Source organism: Pelobates fuscus, chromosome 1 (assembly GCF_036172605.1).
Source record: "Pelobates fuscus isolate aPelFus1 chromosome 1, aPelFus1.pri, whole genome shotgun sequence".
Lineage (NCBI taxonomy): Eukaryota > Metazoa > Chordata > Amphibia > Anura > Pelobatidae > Pelobates > Pelobates fuscus.
Window position 1 is genome coordinate 142800213 of NC_086317.1, and position 24473 is coordinate 142824685.

The window sequence follows — 24473 nt, forward strand, 5'->3', positions numbered from 1 at the left end:
GTAAAGTGTTACTGGTCCTTAGAATGGCTGGATTTAACGTACACAGAGTAGTCAAAATACTAGCCGAGGTCAGGGAACACCGAAAGGGACGCAGCGATGAAGAAAGCCAGGAGTCAGGATACCAGAATATAGAGAAGTCAATAAACAAAGCCAAAATCAAAAACCAGGTAGAAAACTAATAACAGGAACGCACTCTCTGACAACCACAAGGGAAACCACGACAGGGCACTGAGCAGGATGAGAACTGGGCCTAAATATCCCTCCTTTAGTTCTGATAGGCTGTAACCGGCCTTTGACCCCAAAGTCAGTTACCAGGCTTCATTTGCATAATTGCTGCTCAGCATTAACCCTTCTGTGGATTAGGTTGCTGCTTGGCACAACTTTTCCTGTGTGGACAGTAAATGTCATTAACCACATTTCTATAAGCGGATGAATACGTGACACCGCCCCCTGCAAAGTGCCGCCCAAGGCAGATGCCTTGTTTGCCTTGCGATACCCACGTCCCTGGTGCCTGTGTGTGTGTGTTACTGTATTCAGGCAACTTGGTGGGGAGGGGGCGCCGTGAAGACTTTTCGCACAGGGCGCCTAATTGCCTAAGGCCGGCCCTGCCTATAGGGTCTCTTTAATTTTAAATGCATTTGTCCCTGCAGCTCACATGGATAGAGAAAGCATGTTTCCACTGTTGCTAAATGTTGTTCTAGAAGACTGATGACAGTCTACAGCCTGTATCAGTTGGTAGAATGGCTTGCCTTCTACAAAAGGTAAAATAAGCTAGCCCATCAGCAATAAGTCGGCCTATCAATGTCACTTTAACTGCTGTTTTGACATGCCCTAGACATATACAGTACCAAAATCTTCAAGGGCAGGACAGTGACTTTACATTTTTAGCAGCAACAGGAAATGAGAGCCTGTAAGGTAGCCCTCTGTACAAGTTCAACATTGGTATAATTTTGTAGGAACAAGACACTGGCTAGCTTAAAAAAAAAAAAAAAAATTTACATTTCAAAAAAGCACTGCATAATTATTGGTCTAATTGATTTTCTGTCATTTACAATTCTTCCAGAATACACATATATTGTAATCTAACCAACTTTAGTATATACACACAGCTAGGTTTTACAATAGCAAAGTTATTCTGACTGACAGACAGACAGACACACACACACACACACCTCAGCATTCCCTTGCTACTGCAAAACCTGGTTTCGTGAAATAGGAGGAGAAGCAACAAAGGGTCACTTATAATTTAGTTACAAATTCTGAATCCTCTCCAGAAGCCTACTTTTGTGGCTAGTAAAATAGCAAGGATAAGAAAACTAGTAACAAAAACATGTTGCTAAAAAGCACACAAGACACAAAAACAAAGCCAAACACACATTTAAGTGCAGACAAGTGCCTTGGCCAGGGACAATAAGAATAGCAAGGGAATATGGCTTATATGATTATTTTAGTCTTCTAAGACTTTTGGATACAAAATAGACTAATTAAAATGTAGTAAATCCTAACATTAAACTAGGCTGAAGATAACTGCCTAGATAGTGTTTTTTCCCCTTCTGCAGTTTATCAAATAAACAAAGTCTTAAGAAAAATAAACATGTATAATTAAAGGGACACTGTAGGTACCCAGACCACTTCAGCTCATTGTAGTGGTCTGGGTGCCAACTCCCATCAACCTTAACCCTGCAAGTGTAATTATTGCAGTTTTTATAAACTACAATAATTACCTTGCAGTATTAAGTCCTCCTCTAGTGGCTGTCTACCAGACAGTCACTAGAGGGACTTCCGGCTTCTTGGACAACTTTTTGTTGTCTAAACGACGCTGCACGTCCTCACGCTATGCATGAAGACCTCCAGCGTCGCCAGAATCACCATAGGAAAGCATTGAATCATGCATTTCTGTGGGGAGGTATAATGCGTTGGGCATGCGCATTAGGTCTCCCCCGCTGGCGGAGGAGCGCGGATGGAGCCTGATCCAGCACCATGCATTTCAGTATCTTACCTGTTTAATTGATTCCACCATTGTAACGGTTTTTCCTGTTCCAGGGGGTCCAAAGATAAGATATGGAGCAGGTCTAGATGTTCCACTCACAATCTGTTTCACTGCATTCTTCTGTTCCTCGTTGTGTTCCAGACTACGATCATAGAGCCTGAAGGATGTGGGTTCAAAGTGTAATATCATGAGCCACATATTTAAGCACAATTATACAATCTCTGCTACTGCACTTAAAAGCCATTACAGATTGACTCAGGTTTTAGTTTTTGGTTTTCCCATACAATTAGAAAATCTGTCACACAATCTAATCACATACTAGAGAATTTGAAGTCAATTCAAAAAATTTTTTTTAGACATGGAGGTATCAAACAAAATTTTTTGGGGCATTTAAACCCCATCATGACCAGGAACAGTCAAATCCTTTTTTTGGGAGTCCTGATATGCCATTTACAAAGGGTTTGAATAGAAGGCATATTATCACATACATATTGGTAATAATACACTAATCTGTGAGATCAGGACAGCTTCAATAATAATGCAAAGTGATAAATTAAATGAAAAATTTAAATCTGTAAATATAATTATTACAGCTGTCTTTCGGTAAAAAATTAAAGACTGTCATTCTTAAAATGAATACACACCTAGAGTATGCAAAATAATGAAATTGCATGTACATTTTTAAACAAAACTAAAAAAGCATATCATGGGCGCGTGTGCAACATGTTGCTTTAGGATGTTCATCTAGAGAAAAAAAAACACATTAACTAATTTATAATAGGAGATACAAAATACAATTTATTAGCACTAGAGACCAGTTATTTTTTTTACCCTGTAAAACAAAGCATGTCAAACTTTCAGGCCCACAATGGATACATTTGCGGCCTACCTGCCCTGGGGCCACTTTGTGTTGAGACCAGCTGCAAGACAGGAAGGATATTCTGATTCTCGTTTTCCATCCCGCAGGCCAGCCACTCCCCTTCCCTTCTGCTTGCAGTGCCAGAGGAGCGTCTGGCCTGCTTGAGCAGAGAAGAGCAGGGCTGGAACTGGAGGACAGGCGGTTCATCTTACGGTAGGGAAAGAGTGGCTTGGGGGACTTTCCTGTGTAGTATGCTAAATTGGGGAGGGGTGGCAGTGTATTAGAGGAAGGGAGAGGGCCAGTGTTTTTATATGGGGGAGGAAGTGGGGCAACGTATAAGAGTGGTGGGAGGGGAAGACAGTGTGTTAATTTGGGGAGAGGGCAGTGTATTAATTTGGGGAAGGGAGGAGTGCAGTGTATTAAATTAGAGTGGAGGGAGGGGGCAGTGTATTGAATTGGATTTGTGGGCAGTGATTGGGTCTGCATGGAGGCGCTGAACGCACCCCATGGAGACCCTGATTAGCTGGGCAGCTTTTTGCCACACATGCACAATAGCCTCCCAATGCTTTCCTATGGGAAAGCACTGGATTGGCTGAGATCATCAAGTCTGATGATCTCCGCCAAAGTTAAGAACACACTCAAAGGACTTCAAAATCAACAAGATAACGTCATATGTTTTTTTTAAAGCTGTGAAACAGCATACATTCACCATTACCAAACTTTTAATATGTCAAGGTAGTTGAACTAAAACATGGGTTATATGCAAATGCAGGTCTCCTTAAAATAAATTTGTTTTGTTTTTGTTTTCTTTGAAACCCTACGAGTGTGAGGACGTCCAGTGTCAGTTAGGCACCTTTTTTTTTACACTGTACTTTTCTAAATAAACCTATGTTTCTATGAAAATCTTGTTTTTTGCATGCCACAAAAACTAAAACCTTGTTTTTTTGGCCCGTGTTAGTCTCTGAGTTTGACATGCTTGCTGTAAAACATTGCAAGCCAACACAAACGTACACAGAGAGACATATACTGGAGATGGGAGGAGAGAGACAGGAGGTGGGAAAGGCAATATAGCCTTGCATTACGCTGTACCTGGGTAAGCCAGCACAAAAATAGTGCACATAATTTTAATAAGCCACTTTTCCAGAAATGTTCTACATTAGCCGTCAAGAAGAATTAAACACTCACGATAGTCTTTCGGTGTTGCTGATAGTATGTCCGTGGGAGAATGTGGGAAAAATAAACTCTTGTATGTTTTTCTCTTTGGCCAGAACAACAGCTCTGTGCTGAACTTTCAGTGGAAGGCGGTTGAATGTGAACACGACATCAAACTTCATCCCATCTATAAATCTTCGTATGAGACTATAGGAAATTGTAAACAGAATATTAATTATAAAAGAAGAAAATAAATAAAGATTATTTCTTCTTAGGAAAATTACTGAAACCCTGGGAAAAGACAGATTTGAGAGAAAAATAAATAACCCTCCCCACAAAACAAGGTAGTGTTAAAAATGATACAAAACATAATATTTGGAGAGCAAAAAAACGGGGAGCAAGAGAATACGGAGAACGGGCAGCAGCTGAAATAGCCTGCCCTTCGATGGGTCCCCGCTCAGTTCTCAAGTTGGTTTTAGCTCATCTTGTGCCATTACAGAGAGAACATCTCTGAAACAGACTGGTCCCACCCATACGGGCAGTCCAGATCATAGCTGACCCCTTGCTCACGGTGCCTAGAGAGATATCAGCTATGCCTCACTGATGATTCCCAACAAGGCTGAAACAATCGTCTGGGGTTGCTGTGTCTCTCGTGCAGAGGGAACTTGCTGGCATTTTGGATCTGGACTGCCCGTATGGGTGGGACCAGTCTGATATGTTTCAGAGATGTTCTCTCTGTAATGGCACAAGATGAGCTAAAACCATCTTGAGATCAGAGCGGGGACCCACCGGAGGGCAGGCTATTTCAGCTGCTGCCCGTTCTCAGTATTCTCTTGCACCCTGCTTTTTGCTCTCCAAAACATAATATTTACAGAGATGGTTGAAGCCAAAAATGTACAGAAAGGTTTTTAAATTAATGGGCTATGGAAAACCTATGGCATTATTTCCTTATTAAGATTTCTTTCATCAACTTACTTTTGAGAAAAACCAAGCTTGACACTCTCCAGTTCTACTGCATGTACATAGCCTTTGTAGCTGATAACATTAGGACTTTGTTGCTCCTCAGACAAGGACACAAATAGATGATCTCCCCGCAATACTGAAGGCCTGTTCTCTGCAACTCCAGGCACCTAACAAATATAGAGAGATAAGGTTTTAAAGTAATTGTGTGATTAATCTTTATCTTCACTTACAATTTCTAGAATCTATAATTGGTATGGAAAGACGCAAAGACATATTCTCATTGCATGTTTAAATACAATACACACACACACACACATACAGTTAATGCAATGTTAAACAAAAGATCTGCACACCAAAAAAGCCATAAGACTTGCTTTTCCCACAAAAATCACAAATCTGCAGTGATGTTACTACCACAAAGTATTCTGGGTGGGCATATGCAAGTTAGCTCAACAAGGAATCCCATTTTTGCGTCATTAAATTTTAGACATGGGTGGGTGTGTGTGTGTGTGTATATATATATGTATATATATATATATATATATATATATACACACACACACACACCTTTTAAAGAGAAATAAATAACAAAAAAAAGGTATAGAATAGAACAGTAATAGCAGACATTTGAGTAGTAAGAATTCTGGTGGTATGCTCAATTATTTATATACAATTTATATAGAGAAACTCTTACCAGCTATAATATTTTGCTGAAGATCGCTGTATGGTCAGCCTTACTAAATGCTATCCTTTAAAACTTTAGTGGTAAATAGAGGTACTAATGGTTACATACACAGCACACACACTCCTGCTCCTTTTAGTTTTCTCTATTCCTGACATCACTCAGGTGGACCATAATCATCACAGGATGTAAATGATGACAGATCAACCCTTTCTGTGTCTTCTAAATTCACATATTCCAGGAACCTCGTGGTTATTGAAAAAGGAACAATATCTACAGTGTCTGTGTAAAACAGTTTTAGAGTGCTTTGGTAAAAACAGGGGCTCTTATTGGAACCCAGAGACTGCCCCCTATTTTCAGCAGACTTGACAATGCATAGCAAATATCAAGTACAGCCCAGCCCTCTCACACAACTACACAAATTCCCATTTTTGGGAGGGACTGCTTAGAAGTCATGCTCGCATTATTATTATTATTATTATTATATTTTGTATAGCGCCAACAAATTCCGTAGCGCTTTACAATGGGTAGACTAACAAACATGTAATAGTGACCAGACTGGTTTGACACACGGAAACAGAGGGGTTGAGGGCCCTGCTCAATGAGCTTACATGCTAGAGGGAGTAGGGTAATATGACACAAAAGATAAGGAAGTAGATTAGTAGAATAGTATTTAATGAAGACTTAGTGTGGGGTTTTGGAGCCATTAACAGTTTAATTGATATGCTTGTGAAAAGGTGAGTTAATGATTTTTTTGAAGGAATGGACACTAGGTGAGCAACTAACGAAAAAGGGAATGGAGTTCAAAAGGAACAGTGATGCCCTAGAGAAGTCTTGAATGCAAGCATCAGTAGGTGAGAGTACGAACAGAAGATAGACGCAGGTCTTCAGCAGAGTGTAGGGGCCTAGACAGGACATATTTGTGTATTAGGGAGGATAGACAGGTGGGAGCAGAATTATGTAGAGATTTAAAAGCAAGAGTTTTATTTTGAGTCCTATATCTTACGGGAAGCTAATGAAGGGACTGACAGAGGGGTGAGGCGTGAGAGGTGCGGGCGGACAGGAAGAGGAGCCTCGGCGCCGCAATCATTATAGACTGCAGTGGGGCAAGTTGGAAACATGTAAGAGAAGTGGATTGCAGTAGTCAAGGCAAGAGAGGACAGTGGCATGGACCAGCACCTTAGCCGCATCTGGAGTTAAGTAGAGGCTGATGCGCGCTATGTTTTTAAGATGGAAGCGGCCGGATTTGGCGATTGACTGGATAGGAGGGGTGAAGGAGAGGTCAGAGTCAAAGAGAACACCTAGGCAGCGAGCCTGCATGGTGGAGTTGATAGTAGCACCATTAACATGGAGGGAGACACAAACGGGAGTAGCAACACTTGGGGGAGGAAAGACCAGAAGTTCTGTTTTGGACAAGTTGAGCTTAAAGAAGTGGGCAGCCATCTAGTTAGAAATAGCAGAGAGGCAGTCAGACACACTAGTCAAGAGGGGCTGGAAGAAATCAGGGGGACGGCAGATAGATTTGCATGTTATCCACACAGAAGTGATATTAGAAGCCAAAGGAGCTAATGAGTTTACCAAGGGAGGCAGAATAGATAGCGAACTGTAGGGGACCAAGGACTGAACCTTGGGGGACACCAACAGAGAGAGGTTGGGAAGAAGATGCAGAGCCAAATGAAGAGATACTAGAAGTGCACTGGGAGAGTTAGGAGGAGCACCAGGAGAGAGCAATATCTTGTAGACCAAGATTACGGAGGATGAGAAGAAGCTATTTATGATCAACAGTATCAAAAGCAGTGGAGAGTTCAAGGAGAATTAGGATAGAGTAGTGACTGAGATTTTACAGCGAGAAGATCTTTTGATACTTTGGTCAGAGCGATTTCCACAGAGTGCTGAGTGCGGAAACCAGACTGAAGTGGTCGAACAGATAGTTGGACTCGAGGAAATCTGTCAAGCTCACATACACAAAAGTCTTACAAGCATCTTGGATGCAAAAGCAGTAGCGAGATAGGGTCAAGGTTGGGTTTATTTTTTTTATTGAATCAGGGTTACAGTTGCATGTTTGAAGGGTAATGGAAATATGCCAGAGGAGAGGGATATATTGAGAATTTTAGTGAGAGGCAAAGCAAGAGAAGGAGACAGAGTATGGATGAGATATGAGGGAATAGGATCAAGGGATCAGGTGGTGGGGCAGGAGGACTGGAGCAGATCAGAAACCTCTTCCACTGTAGCAGGTGCAGATAAACATAGAACAGCAAAGGGAGTGAGGTTGGGGGAAATATTGTAAGGGGAAGGAGAGAGATCTCTTCCCTGACTGTAGAGATCTTGTCAGTGAAGTAAGTTGCAAAGTTTGTGGTGGTTAAGTCGGTAGGAGGAAGAGGAGCAACAGGGTGAAGAAGAGAGGAAAAAAAAAAGTGTAAAATAGTCGTTTGTATTGGTGGGAGAGTGTGGTTAGGAGGGTATTGAAGTAATTTACTTTTGCAGAGGAAAGAACACAGCATAAGTTTATAGTGGAGAAAGTCAGAAGCGGAGTTGGATTTTCACCAGCAGTTCTGGAGCATTTTAGGAGGTATCGAGTCAGCTTGGTGTGCCAAGGTTGTAGTTAGGGGTGCTTTCTGCGTTTAAATGTAGGAGGTGCCATGATGTCTAGTTGAGAGGAGAGGGTGGAATTGTATAAGGAGATTGCAGACTTAGGGCAGGTGAGGATTGAGATAAAATGATAGTTTGGAGGTTAGTGGAGAAGTGCTCTAGATCAAGACATTGGAGTTTTCTGTGATATTGATGTGCTGAGGGTGGTGTCATTGGGTCCTGGGTGTGCCGATGTCAACAGATGGAGGAATAGGTATATTGGAGAGATTAGAGGCGGTATAGAGGTTGGTGAAGGCGAGATCAAGAGTGTTTTCCGCTGTATGTGTTGCTAAATTGTACCATTGTGTGAGGACAAAGGAGGAGGTTACAGAGAGCAGACGAGATGCATCAGTGCAGTTGGGGTTATCCAAGTACAGCCTGGTCAATCCAAGTCCTAAGAATTAACTGCAAAACACCAAACTGTTGACATCATGTCAAATGTGGTTCCAGTTGTCTGGCATAACACCTTCACCATGTCGGTAGGAAGTGGGAGCACAGAGATCACCTTTAATTTAGAGTGCTCAGTCTGAATGAAAGTGGCAAAAGGATAAGATCTTTTTGAAGGATCAGTCTTGCCTCACCTGATATCTTAGATTATCTTTGTAATCATTGTTCACTTAATTTAAATAGTGACTTATAACGCACTTTAAAAACATACAACCTCCAGGAGACAAATTATGTTTTGTAATTCTCTCTTACTTCAAGAATCAGAAGATTTTTGTTCTTGGGATCACGCCTCATTTCTTCTTTTGTTTTATCATATCTCCTAATATCAATTTCCATTTGTATTTCCTCCAAGTGGAGCAGCTGATTGAACTTCTTATCATAGTTGTTAAATTGCAATTTGCTGAATAAGAGATTCCTAGTAAAGCAGACAAAATGCGAAGAATACAATTAACACAGATTATCCGTAAACAAAAATAAAAAGTTTTTATTTGACTTTTTGTGTATAATTATTCCTGCACATTAATTACTGTGAAATTTACAATAAAGTTGTAAACTGAAGGAAGAGGACTACACAAATAATGAACTACCACACACAGGCACAATCAGCCGGCCCCTGGCAAACAAAGCACTCAGCCTCGTCCATCTACACAAACAGGCAGCCACCAAATCAGTGATCTGATTTTCACCTTTTTTAACCCTTAAGGGTAGATTTAATTATTGTAATTTGTAAAATTGATTGAGTTAGCTGGGGTGGGTAGACGTTAATAAAAAAATTGGAGAATTTAGTGTTGGGCTAGTTAGAAATTAACAATATAGGGGGGCGGGGCCTGACCGCAGAGCCGAACGGACGCAGGAAGCAACACCTCCGGTGCCAACCGACAAATCAAGTGGCTACGGCCAACACAGACTCCCAAATCGGGCACCTGGATGCTGATATCGGGCAGAGGAACCCGAGACCTACACGTGGATACCTCACATACCGGTACAATGCTCGGCACCACCATGCGGCCTACATACACGGGAGGCGCGGGAGGGACGGCCGCTCTCCTACCGCCTTTCTGCCCGGCTAAAACATCACAGGGCCAGGGTGTTTTTTTTTATAGGGCAGGGCAGCTGTAACCAACACCTCCAATCTCATCTCATTGATTGGACTCCAGTTGGCGGACATCTCACTCCAATTAGCTCTTGGAGATGTCATTAGTCTAGGGGTTCACATACTTTTTCCACCTGCACTGTGAATGTTTACATGGTGTGTTCAATAAAAACATGGCTATATTTCATTCTTTGTGTGTTATTAGTTTAAGCAGACTGTGATTGTCTATTGTTGTGACTTAGATGACGATCAGATCACATTTTATGACCAATTTGTACAGAAATCCATATCATTCCAAAGGGTTTAGAGATAGATAGATAGTATAAAATGGTTACTGATATTTTCAAAATTATGTAATTTGTATATAAATATCATTTATGTAATAAGTGATAATTTATAAAAATGTGCAGGTCTATTGAACGCCATATATAGGTTTCACTAGTTTTAGAACATACATTGCTTTAGCAGTGGTGGCATAGGAAGCCTGTTATGTACGATCTATACACAACTAAAAATAAAGATTAAGTAGAAAAAAAAAATTAAAAAAAATTATATGCTTATTACCACTACACTGTGTACAAACATCCAAAATATTATCAGACTAAGGTTCAAAAATATGCCTTTTGAAATACCTTGGTTGTAGCTTTTAAGAAATGGTATGCCTTTGTGGCGTAGTTTGAATTTGCAATCTGCGAAAATGATCCAAGATAGGATGGACCCAGCATCACAAAAAAAAAAAAAAAAAGGCTGAATCAAATGTGCCCCTTCAACATCCACTTATACCTGGGAGGGGTAAATACAGACGATATAGCGGAGCAACCTATGAAGTAGTATACTGCTGTAGCACAAATAAGGTTTGCTAAACATACAGTAAAAGCGCGCCGTCTGTGTCAAAAAGGCAGGAAAAAAAATGCTCATTACCACTACACTTGGTACAAACTAGCAACAAAAATTATTCCACTCCAAGGTTCAAAATTTGCCTTTTAAAATACCCTGGTTTGTCATCTTTAAGAAATGGTAGGCTTTTGAGGGGTAATTCGAATTAGCAATCTGCTAGAATTCTCCAAAAATGGAACATTGGCCAAACATCTATGAAAATTCACACTTAAAAACCTGAACTGGTCATGCCACTTTTACAGCACTGTACCTTCACAAAATAGTGTATGTGTCATATTTTTTTTTACTCAGAAGATTTAACTAAGCATAATTTTGGGGATTCTATCATGGTGGCACTTATCAAATGTACTAAATACCCAGCAAAAATGCAACATGTATGGTAAAAAAAAAAAAAAAAAAAAACGGACAAAAAATGGTAAAAAAAAATGGTAGCAAGTTAGGAAAAAAAATAAAAATTAAAAAATAATAGTGAAGTCAACCTACTAGAAATCAACAAAATCAGACATAGGACCATTAAGTCCATCTATGAAAATTGTAAGCATAGAAACGGAAATAGCCTGGCTCTCTTAAATGGCATTGTTGCTTCATAGAAAAGTGGCCAAGGCTTACAATGGGGGTATCGTAAGCTGATGTTGCTTAACACAGATGGGGTTTAGTAGATATCAGCTTTGCGAAATACACATTCCCCCAAATAATTTTTAAATGTCTGTACAAGAAACTGATAAAAATACAATTTCACTACAATATTTAGCAGTATTTAGTTGCTATGTAAAAAAACAAAAAAAGAGAACGCATTTAGCTTTAGTAGATTTGAGAATTTCTCTCTTCTGATAATAAAACAGGCCCAGGGGACCCCAGCATTACAGTTACGTTATGCCACAAGTTGATGGAGGAAGAAGAGGGTAGAGTAAAAGAAAGCATTTTGGTGTTTTTATTCTCCCCTTTCGAAGTGTAAGATATTAACTGTGGACTTAAGTCATAGGAAGCTCATTCAAGGAACTACAAAATTCCCTCCACCAATATAATGATGGATAATTGAAAATGCTGTGGAAAAAACAAGTGACATTGCGCTGTGATGTCACAACATTGGATGCAGTGCTGCCAAGGAAAATGGATGAACTTGACGAACGTCTGTCAACACACAAGTAGTGAATGCCTTCTGCACTCCACAAGTACTATTTTTGTCAGATTTTGTGCAGCACACTTGGAACACAAGAGGTTTCATTCTTTCCACTGAGAGTTTATGCAAAACTTCTCTATGTGAGATGGGACTTTCAACTGCATATTATTCCCTTGATGCATTCTTAGCAACTTAAAGTACTAATGTATTGGGAGTTTTTTTATTTATTATTATTTTTTTTTATTTTGCATATTCAGGAAAGAAATCTGAATATATATATATATATATATATATATATATATATATATATATATATATTTATATTGATGTCGCGAACATTACATTTTCCGTTCGCGAACCGCCATAGACTTCAATAGGCAGGCGAATTTTAAAACCCACAGGGCCTCTTTCTGGCCACAATAGTGATGGAAAAGTTGTTTCAAGGGGACTAACACCTGGACTGTGGCATGCCGGAGGGGGATCCATGGCAAAACTCCCATGGAAAATTACACAGTTGATGCAGAGTCTGGTTTTAATCCATAAAGGGCATAAATCAGCTGACATTCCTAAATTGTTTGGAATAACGTGCTTTAAAACATGTATGATGTTGTATCGATCAGGTAGTGTAAGGGTTATGCCCGCTTCACAGTGACAGACCAAACTCCCCGTTTAACGCACCGCAAACAACCGCAAACAGTCCATTTGCACAACCGCAAACTCCCCATTTGCACAAGGTTGGATACCAAGCTAGCCATGTCCCGTTCCTTGTCCTCACTGATGTCATTGAAGGTCTCTTCCTCCACCCAGCCACGTACAACACCAAGGGTCCCCAAAAGGTGACAACAAGCCCCCTGTATTTTTTTTTTTTTAAATGTACACTACTGTTACACCAGATATGAGTTGCACTGGTGTGACACTGCCCTGGCAGGCCCCGAAACACACACACACACACACACACACACGTGTGAAGGAAACTGACTGCTATTATATTACAGTCCAAAAAGTTTTTTTTTGTTTTGTTTTTTTAAATGCAAGCTATTGTGACACCAGATATGAGTGGTGGCACTGGGACCACCTTAAAAATATTGGATATCACTAAAAATCATGATCACTATATACTAGATATGTGCAATTCGTTTCGGTCCGAATTAAAATTTGGCAGAATTTCAGATAATTCGGACATTCAGGTCCTTCCGAATGTCTGAATAGTTGAATTGTCGAAGTGCCGAAGTGCCGAAATTACCGAATTTCCGAAGTGTAGTAGTGCCAAAGTTGCCGAAGTGCAAATATACTTACCCAGTGAAAGAAGAAGAATGTTACACTGTATACAATTTCAAATAAAAAGTATACAAACAAACAGGATTCAGCTGTAAGCATTTGCAACATTTACAACAATCAAGTAACTCATATAAAATGTAAGTTACTAAGCCAGTCAGTGTAATGACAGGAATTAATTAGTAGATAACTCCCTGATTCCCACGGTATTAAGGAGCCATCTACTAAAAGGCTGAAAGACCTAAATTGGTCTTTCAGCCAAATTTACTAATACTAAGTAAAAATTACTTCGTATTAGTAAATTATGCCCTAGGGCATGTCTATTAAACAGTGAGCAGTTTGTGGCTGCTCACTGTTAAAATAAAAAAATTAAAAAAAATAAAAAATAAAAAAAAGGGTCCCCCCTCCCTGAGCGGGTGGGTGCCCTAAAGTTAAAAAAAAAAAAAAAAAAAAAAAAAGGGGGTGAGGACCTATTGTTCTCCCCACCGGACCCCACCCCTGAGCGGCGGGTGGGGGCCCTAAAGTAAAAAAAGGGGAGAGAACTTATTGTTCTCCCCCCACCGGACCCCACCCCTGAGCGGTGGGTGGGGGCCCTAAAGTAAAAAAAGGGGAGAGAACCTATTGTTCTCCTCACCGGACCCCACCCCTGATCGGCAGGTGGGGGCCCTAAAGTAAAAAAAGGGGAGAGGACCTATTGTTCTCCCCACCGGACCCCACCCCTGAGCGGCGGGTGGGGGCCCTAAAGTAAAAAAAGGGGAGAGAACTTATTGTTCTCCCCCCACCGGACCCCACCCCTGAGCGGTGGGTGGGGGCCCTAAAGTAAAAAAAGGGGAGAGAACCTATTGTTCTCCTCACCGGACCCCACCCCTGATCGGCAGGTGGGGGCCCTAAAGTAAAAAAAGGGGAGAGGACCTATTGTTCTCCCCACCGGACCCCACCCCTGAGCGGCGGGTGGGGGCCCTAAAGTAAAAAAAAAAGGGGGAGGACCTATTGTCGTCCCCACCGGCCCCCACCCCTGAGCGGTGGGTGGGGGCCCTAAACAAGAATAAGGGGGGGGGGACCAGGGGGGAGGACATTAGGTTCCCCCCATTTGTATTTAGGGCCCCCACCCGTCGCTCAGGGGTGGGGGCCAGGGGGGGAGGACATTAAGTGCCCCCCCCTTTTATTATTGTTAAGGGCCCCCACCCGTCGCTCAGGGGTGGGGGCCAAGGGGGGAGGACATTAAGTGCCCTCCCTTTTATTCTTGTTAACCTCCCTGGCGGTATGATTATGTCAGGAATTTTGTACCAAAAGCGGTACCATTTTTTTGCATTTGAATTACCCGCCCAGTTCCGCCCCCATGTCAGGCATGTCAATCAAATTTTAATTAATCAAATCACATAATTACGTTAAAAGATTATTTAAATATACCGTATTTTTCGCTCCATAAGACGCACCTCACCATAAGACGCACCTCGTTTTTAGAGGAAGAAACCCAGAAAAAAAATATTCTGAACAAACTGTCCCATAGTGTTTCTTACTATGGGACAGTTTGTACAGAATATTTTTTTCTCCCCTGTCCCATAGTGTCCCCCCCCTCCCATAGACTTCATCCCCCCCCATCCCCATAGACTTCATCCCCCCCTCCCCATAGACTTCATCCCCCCCTCCCCATAGACTTCATCCCCCCCCTCTCCCCACAGACTTCATCCCCCCCCTCTCCCCACAGACTTCATCCCCCCCCCTCTCCCCACAGACTTCATCCCCCCCCCTCTCCCCACAGACTTCATCCCCCCCCTCTCCCCACAGACTTCATCCCCCCCCTCTCCCCACAGACTTCATCCCCCCCCTCCCCACACAGACTTCATCCCCCCCCTCCCCACACAGACTTCATCCCCCCCCTCCCCACACAGACTTCATCCCCCCCCTCCCCACACAGACTTCATCCCCCCCCTCCCCACACAGACTTCATCCCCCCCCTCCCCACAGACTTCATCCCCCCCCTCCCCACAGACTTCATCCCCCCCCCTCCCCACAGACTTCATCCCCCCCCTCCCCACAGACTTCATCCCCCCCCCTCCCCACAGACTTCATCCCCCCCCTCCCCACACAGACTTCATCCCCCCCCTCCCCACAGACTTCATCCCCCCCCTCCCCACAGACTTCATCCCCCCCCTCCCCACACAGACTTCATCCCCCCCCTCCCCACAGACTTCATCCCCCCCCTCCCCACAGACTTCATCCCCCCCCCTCCCCACAGACTTCATCCCCCCCCCTCCCCACAGACTTCATCCCCCCCCCTCCCCACAGACTTCATCCCCCCCCCTCCCCACAGACTTCATCCCCCCCCCTCCCCACAGACTTCATCCCCCCCCCTCCCCACAGACTTCATCCCCCCCCCTCCCCACAGACTTCATCCCCCCCCCTCTCCCCATATTCTTCTCTCCCATACTGTCCCCCTCCCCTTGTCCCATAATTACTTACCTGTCTTGCAGCGTTGGCCGGCAGCACAGGGCGCACCGCGGTACTGGAACTTGAATTTCATGTTCCGGTTTCCGGCGGGACTGAAAGGAAGTGCGCACTCAGGTTGTGCACACTTCCTTTCAGTCCCGCCGGAAACCGGAACATGAAATTCAAGTTCCAGTACCGCGGTGCGCCCTGTGCTGCCGGCCAACGCTGCAAGACAGGTAAGTAAAGCTTCATATTCGCTCCATAAGACGCACAGACATTTCCCCTCACTTTTGAGGGGAAAAAAAGTGCGTCTTATGGAGCGAAAAATACGGTACATGTAGAATTTTAATATATATGCATTTATAGGCATTTAAATTCTACGTGTATACTAATGTAATCTTTTATGTAATTATATGTATTTATATGTATTGCGCTTATTTGTATTTTATATATATATATAATATATTTGTATTTTATATATATATATATATATATATATATATATATAGATATATATAGAATGTCATTCTAAGTGTATTTTGTTACCGATATATATATATATATATACATATATTAATAACAAAATACAGTTAGAATGAAATTACATATGCATATATAATTTATATTACATTTTGTTTCAATATTTTATTTATTTATTTATTATTTTAATTATACGTATTTATATATATATATATATATATATATTTATTTATTATTTTAATTATACGTATTTATATATATATATATATATTTATTTATTATTTTAATTATACGTATTTATATATATATATATATATATATTTATTTATTATTTTAATTATACGTATTTATATATATATATATATATTTATTTATTATTTTAATTATACGTATTTATATATATATATATATATTTATTTATTATTTTAATTATACGTATTTATATATATATATATATTTATTTATTATTTTAATTATACGTATTTATATATATATATATATTTATTTATTATTTTAATTATACGTATTTATATATATATATATATTTATTTATTATTTTAATTATACGTATTTATATATATATATATTTATTTATTATTTTAATTATACGTATTTATATATATATATATTTATTTATTTATTATTTTAATTATACGTATATATATATATTTATTTATTTATTATTTTAATTATACGTATATATATATATATTTATTTATTTATTATTTTAATTATACGTATATATATATATATTTATTTATTATTTTAATCATACATATATACATATATACATATATACATATATACATATATACATATATACATATATACATATATATATATATATATACTGCAAATGTCCCGCACTCAATGTACCGGTCTTGTGCTTGCCTCGGTGCTGCCTCAGCCTTCAATATATACAGATGAAAAGAGTGCACTCGGAAGGTCTTCTTAAAGATATAAACAATTTATTGTGCCAAACTTCAAAGACATACAAGTCGACGTTTCAGTCCTCGTGGGACTTTTTTCAAGACAATGAAAGGCGGAAAAAAGTGATTTAAATATACCTTGCAGGTGATTTGATTGGAGAGTAGGTTATATGAAAGAGAGGCTGTGCAAACGTGAAAGTGATTACTCAACTTTGAAATAGGGATTAACCCCTTGAGTGCCTAATGAAAAAAGGCCTGAAAGTGAGTGTGGTTACGGCCAAATATCTAATAATCTGCACTCGCAGACATATTAAAATTCAAGGATAAGAAATATCAAAGCCACCTTAGAATGACTAAGTGTTTACGAATCTATTTGAATATTTAAACAAATTTGTTAAACAAAGTTAAACAATATCTTACGATTGCTACATTTTTAAACAATATCGTAAGGTGGCCACGTTTAAATTGGAATTCCAAGTACCAAGTGATTGCAGACCTAATAGATACATTATAGAAAAAACTTCAAAGTATATTTGAATGACCCTAGGGATACTATATATATATACTTAATTGTTTTACATTTTAACGGCCATACAGTCTATAGAATATAACAGGAGTATCCATAAGCTAACATACCTAGCTAAATGAAAATACAAATACGTATATGAATAATATATGATTGATTTAACAAAAAATCTCATGAGTTTATCACCAATAATGGTTTTTCTGTGACCTTTAGTCCAGATATATATCAATTATTTACGAAACTATGGCTTTATCTTTTCGGGATGAAGCAGCTGAGTGGGTTGATTTCATTAAGTCCCCCCGGGGACAAAGTTCCTAATGTGAAGATCCAAAATGCTTCTCTTTGAAGAAGTAGGACGTCTCTGTCACCCCCCTGTTCGGGGCCGGTACATGTTCAATGCCCATAAATTTCAATGTGGGCAGTGTATGCCCTTTTTCCAGAAAATGTTTAGCTATGGGGGTAGTTGCTATGCCGCTGGATAACGCAGTCCTGATGGTAGATCTGTGTCCCCTCATGCGCTCCCTGAGGTCATTAGACGTTTTGCCGATGTACATGAGTCCACATGGGCAGGTGATGCGATATACTACGTGTGTAGTGGTGCACGTGATCCTTTGCCGTATCCTGTATTCTTTACCTGAGCGAGGGTGGTAGAACGCTTTGCCCGGGGTCATGCTATTGCAAGCCATGCACTTCAGACAACGATAACAGCCTGGACTTTGAACAGACTGGTGTGCCATAGATATGTCTGTATGAACCAGATAATCTCTCAGGTTCCTGTTTCTCCTATAACTAATCATAGGCGTATTCTGAAATATCGTCGGTAGTGTCTTGTCTTTTTTAAGAACCTCCCAGTTGTGTCTTATTTTCTGGGACATCTCGCCCGATAGTGAATGGAACGTTTGGGGGGAAGATCATTCTGTTTTGATTGCTTTTAATTTTAGGGCCATCAGTGTAGTTTTTGAGTGCTTTTGAATATGCACCCTCCAGCATTTGTCTTGGATATCCACGTTGTGAAAATTTTTCAAACATTTCTTGTACCTGGTTTGCTGCTTTTATAGAATCAGAGTTGTTCCTCAGTATTCTCATAAATTGAGATACCGGTAAAGATTTTATGAGGTTGGGTGGATGGTGACTGCTGGCATGTAGTAGCGTATTACGGTCAGTTTCCTTTGCAAATAAAGTATACCCCAGCTTGTTATTTTCTATGAAGATACGAAGATCCAGGAAGTCAATTTGTTTGTTGTTAATTTGATAGGTAAGTCTTACTGGTAAATCCAGTTGATTCAGTGACCCTATCATGTCATGGAGACTTTGTTCTTCGCCCGTCCATATGATGAACACGTCATCGATATATCTCAGATATTTCAGAATATGATGACCATATTTTTGAAGAATATGTACCTGTTCATATGCATGCATGTATGCATTAGCATACATTGGTGCCATAGGGGCACCCATCGATGTCCCGGATATTTGTATGTAGAATGCTTTTTCAAATCGAAAATAATTGAGTATAAGACATAATTCCAATAATTCAAGTATATATTCAATCGGGGGCTCTATACGTTCTTGGTACTGTGTTAGTACTTGGCGCATCGCCTGAATTCCCTCCTCGTGGGGAATTATGGTGTATAAACTGCTTACATCAATGGCTGCTAAGAAGACTCCTTGTGGGGGGAGTTCTATAGAGTTTAAGGCTGCTATGACTTGCGCCGAGTCTTTAACATAGGTAGGTAGTGACATTACCGGTTTTTTAAATTTTGTGTCTAACCATTTTCCTATGGGTTCTAACAATCCCCCGATCGCCGATACTATCGGTCGTCCTGGGGGGCGCTCTAGGTTTTTGTGAACCTTAGGCACTGTGTATATGATCGGGCACCGAGGGTGGGTTTCAAATAAGTACTCATATTCCGTAGTAGTAAGGAAACCTGCTTCTAAGCCCCTTTGCAGTGTCTGTTGGACAATTTTACTGAATTCATAAGTGGGATCTATTAGCGTGTATTCATAGACTCTGGTATCCTTTAATTGTTTAAGGATTTCCTCCTTATAGTCGTCATATTGTTGGACGACTATAGCGCCTCCCTTGTCCGCTGGACGTATGGTAATGGACATATCTTTAGCCAGGCTGTTTAAGGCTTCTCTTTCATCTTTAGATAAATTCGGACGTCTTTGGTTCCGGGTAGTTGTAACCTTCATTGTATCAAATTTTAACATTTGTGAAAATGTTTTTAATGTAGGGTTTAAGTTGGAGGGGTCAAAGGTACTTCTCATTTTAAACTTTTCTCTGTTCTCCTCAATTTGATGTTGTTGATTAGAATTTTTGAAGAAATCTGCTAAACGGAGTTTTCTATTAAATTGAAATTGCTCAATTTCCCATTGGAATTTGTTGATATTAGCAGTCGGAACAAATGAAAGTCCTTTATTTAGAAGCATAATTTCTGTAGTGGTGAGGACTCTAGTAGATAGATTAATGATAGGGTTAACTAGCGTCTCCTTGGCGGTCGTCCCCTGTGTCCAGTGCCTTTTCCCTTTCTGTCCCCTCCTGGTGTAGTTTTGATGTTTGGGGGGCGCTCTATGCCTTGGTGGTTCCCACTTGCTGTTTCTCTCACCAGGCCAAGTCCCGGTTCTAAAAAAGACGTATTATATGATGCTGTGGTATTAGAGTAAGCCCCCTCTCTTTGCGAATCCTTATAATCAGAGTCAGATGCCGACTCTCCTGAGGTAAAGTCAACGGTAGATGCAATGGGTTTTCTAATTCTAGGCCTGTAGGTTCTATATGCGGGTCTGGTGTTATCTCCTGATAACCACCTGTATACTCTATGCTCTGAGTAATCTGCTTGTACTTTGGTAAGTTTTTCTCTTTTAAACCTGACCAAATCGTTTTTATATTGTTTCAGATCTTCTGTTAGTTTCTGAATCAATGTGTCACAGTTGGGTGCTGTAATAGTAGTTGTATGCAATACTTCATAATTTGAGATTTTAAATTTAGTGATTTTTAGTTCACGACCTACCTCCTCTATCACCACCAGCATCAGGTCCAGGGAACACTTGTTTAGTATACCAATCCACTTTCGACACACTTCAGGGTTGTTTCTTCCAATAGTTGGAACGTTTTTAATCCGAAAACCTCTGGGGATTTTTTTCATGCGATAATAGTCGGATAAGTAGGTGGCATGTAATTCGAGGTCAATTTGTCTTTGTTTAAGTTTAAGCAGATTTCTAATGACGTCCCGAGGTTCAGTAGATACTGGTAGGTCCGAGTCCAATCATATATTATTCATATACGTATTTGTATTTTCATTTAGCTAGGTATGTTAGCTTATGGATACTCCTGTTATATTCTATAGACTGTATGGCCGTTAAAATGTAAAACAATTAAGTATATATATATAGTATCCCTAGGGTCATTCAAATATACTTTGAAGTTTTTTCTATAATGTATCTATTAGGTCTGCAATCACTTGGTACTTGGAATTCCAATTTAAACGTGGCCACCTTACGATATTGTTTAAAAATGTAGCAATCGTAAGATATTGTTTAACTTTGTTTAACAAATTTGTTTAAATATTCAAATAGATTCGTAAACACTTAGTCATTCTAAGGTGGCTTTGATATTTCTTATCCTTGAATTTTAATATGTCTGCGAGTGCAGATTATTAGATATTTGGCCGTAACCACACTCACTTTCAGGCCTTTTTTCATTAGGCACTCAAGGGGTTAATCCCTATTTCAAAGTTGAGTAATCACTTTCACGTTTGCACAGCCTCTCTTTCATATAACCTACTCTCCAATCAAATCACCTGCAAGGTATATTTAAATCACTTTTTTCCGCCTTTCATTGTCTTGAAAAAAAGTCCCACGAGGACTGAAACGTCGACTTGTATGTCTTTGAAGTTTGGCACAATAAATTGTTTATATCTTTAAGAAGACCTTCCGAGTGCACTCTTTTCATCTGTGTATATATATATATATATATATATATATATATATATATATATATATATATTTATTTAATTTATTTTTACACTTGTCTTTTTTTATTTTTTTTATACTTCCCACCAGCAGGGGGACTGTCTGATATTTCAAACAGTCCCCCTGCTGGCAGATCCACAGCCAGCTATAGAGGGCCATGTGATCGCTCTTTGAGAGCGATCACATGGCCCCCGGGGGCCTGATTTGCCGTGGGAGGGCTGCCTGGGCTGTGAGGCAGTCCTCCCGAAGCGGATTGCGGCGGAGGTAAGTAAATCTTATCTACCCCGAGCGTGACTCGGGGTTACCGCTTCTGGCAGCGAAAATTAACCCCGAGTCACGCTCGGGAATACCGCCAGGCAGGTTAAGGGCCCCCACCCACCGCTCAGGGAGAAGGGACCCTTTTTTTTGAGCAGCCACAGGCTCGCGGTATTGCGAGTAGGGGCACAATTTACCAATACCAAGTAATTTTTACTTAGTATTAGTAAATTTGGCTGAAAGACCAATTTAGGTCTTTCAGCCTTTTGGTAGATAACTCCCTAATACCGTGGGAATTAGGGAGTTATCTACCAAGCGGCTGCAACAAAAGTCCAGAAAAGTCCGGAAATGCGGGAGGGATAATGTATAATAAACACAGGTTACTGGCTATGGGGGGGGATAATTTATAATAAACACAGGTTACTGGCTATGGAGGATAATGTATAATAAACACAGGTTACTGGTTGTGGGGGGGATAATTTATAATAAACACAGGTTACTGGCTACGGAGGATAATGTATAATAAACAAAAAAAAACTAAAAACTAAAATTAATGCAGCTTCAGAATTAATCTAAATTGTATGCCGTCTATGAGGTGGGAGGGAGGGTCTGCTGCTGATTGGCTGTAATGTGTCTGCTGACTGTGAGGTACTGGGTCAAAGTTTACTCAATGATGACGAATAGGGGGCGGACCGAACATCGCATATGTTCGCCATCCGGGGCGAAAGCGAACCTGCTATGTTCGCCGGGAACTATTCCGGACATACATACATACATACATACATACATTGCAGTGCTTGCCACACTTGTGCACTAGCCTCAGGCATTGGATTGGCTGAGATCATCAGTATTCAAGATCTCAGTCAGGAGAGGCAGCGTGTTAAGGCGAGTAAATCGGATTTCCTTTGTTTGTTCGATTAATGTGCATCTGTTTTGAGCAAACACTTTACAGTCCGTGGTTGCAGTTCACTTTATTGGAACAAATTAACAGTGAATTCTCAGAAATCCACTCATTTGCTTTATGATAATTTTTTTCACTCTAGCACATTATTGGAGATATGGTAAATATGGGATTTTAACAGTTATCTACAGTCAACCACACTTAACCAACCTAATTTTAGCCAAGCATTTACTTACCTTTCTGGTAAGGATGCAGCATACCCTGTACGTTGTCCTGTTGTGGAGAACACACCTGCCTTAATGTAGTGCTTCAGAATATCTGAGGGAGTAAAGTTGTCAAGTTTAAGTTCCTGTTCAAGTTCGTAACTCAAAAAGCTGGGGGGGGAAAAAAAAAGAGAGAAAGACAAAAACAGAATTTGCTTAGAGACGTATTGTTTTAGCATATAGATTTATCATAAAATCACTGCAATTTTCTCTTTATTTTTAAAGAAAGGGGGACTTAAACTGAGGTATTTATTAGATTTTCAACATATACTTGTGTTCAAAAGTTTGAGGTCACTTAGAAATGCCCTTATTTTTTAAATAAAAGCTGATTTTTTTCTCCATTAAAATAACATCAAAATCAGAAATACAGTGTAGGCATTGTTAATGTTGTATAACTATTATAGCTGGAAACTGCAAATGTTTTAATTTAAATTCACATACGCATACAAAGGCTCACTGTCAGCAACCATCTGCTCTGTCTTTCAATGCCATGTTGTATTTGCTATTCCAACTTTTCCACGTAAAAAGGCTAATTGATCATTTGAAAATCCTTTAAAATCATGTTAGCACATCTAAAAACAGTTATGCTGATCAAAGAAGCAATAAAACTGTCCTTCATTTAACTAGCCGAGTATCTGAAGCATCAGCAATTGTGGGTTTGATTATAGGCTCAAGATGTCCAGAAACAGAACGTTCTATTGAAACATGTCAGTCTAGTCATGTTTTAAGAAATGAAGGCCATTCCATTTGAGAAATTGCTTTGCTTGAGAAACAGGGCCAGCCCAGGCATTTTGCTGCCCTTGTCATCAGGGCCGCCATCTGGGGGTAACAACCATGATGGTTGTCATGGTGTCAGCAGTCCTGGCCCATGCACTTAGGGCTACCCGATGGGTATTGGTCTTCAGGGGCCCAGTCAGCACTACAGCCCTTTAATAGCGTGACCAGGCCCCTTTAAAGATGGCAGCAAAGCCAGTGCTGGGAGGAAGTGATAGCCCAACTTACTCAGTGCCGGAGGGAGCTGGCATTGAGGAGGGGAGAACCAGCTGCCAGACCAACTGCCAACAGCCCCAGCCACTCTTGTGCACCCAAAAGGTAAGAAATAGAAGGGTGGCTAAAAAATAGCCTGCATGTGTATTAGTATGTTGGTGTGAGTATGTATCTATGTCCTTATCCTTTTTTGTCTGTGTGTGTGTACACACAAACACACACACACACACACACACACACACACACACACACACACACACACACACTACAAAAATGCATACCTGCATTCAAACACCAACATTCACACATATACTCCATACCAAGACATGCTTGACATACACACACACACACACACACACACACTGCATGCACTACACATACCATATTCACTACACACACACACACACACACACACTGCATAGACTATACACACAAACATACTCTGCATCCACTATGATTTGGTGGCATGGGAGTATGGGAAGGAGGCTGCTTTTCATTCCTGGACCCAGGCAGCATAATGTCTTTGGGATTGTGACATTCAACAAACCCCTTGCCAGTTCAGGTATTTCAAGTACTCCAGCTCAAGCATAGCTGGTGCAACCAATAAAGCCATTGATCAGTTAC

At 40.4% G+C, this 24473-nt stretch overlaps 1 protein-coding gene across 1 annotated transcript in view; it reads right to left on the minus strand.

Moving 5' to 3' along the window:
- Positions 1 to 24473, minus strand: part of MOV10 (Mov10 RNA helicase) — a 92189-nt gene that overhangs the window by 41553 nt on the left and 26163 nt on the right. Inside the window, exons 6-10 of the mRNA XM_063444329.1 lie at positions 22836 to 22973; positions 8974 to 9136; positions 4977 to 5131; positions 4035 to 4208; positions 2000 to 2147 (exon numbers count right to left, since the gene is read on the minus strand). Of these exons, the coding sequence (XP_063300399.1) occupies positions 2000 to 2147; positions 4035 to 4208; positions 4977 to 5131; positions 8974 to 9136; positions 22836 to 22973 (778 nt within the window). The remainder of the gene's footprint in view (positions 1 to 1999; positions 2148 to 4034; positions 4209 to 4976; positions 5132 to 8973; positions 9137 to 22835; positions 22974 to 24473) is intronic.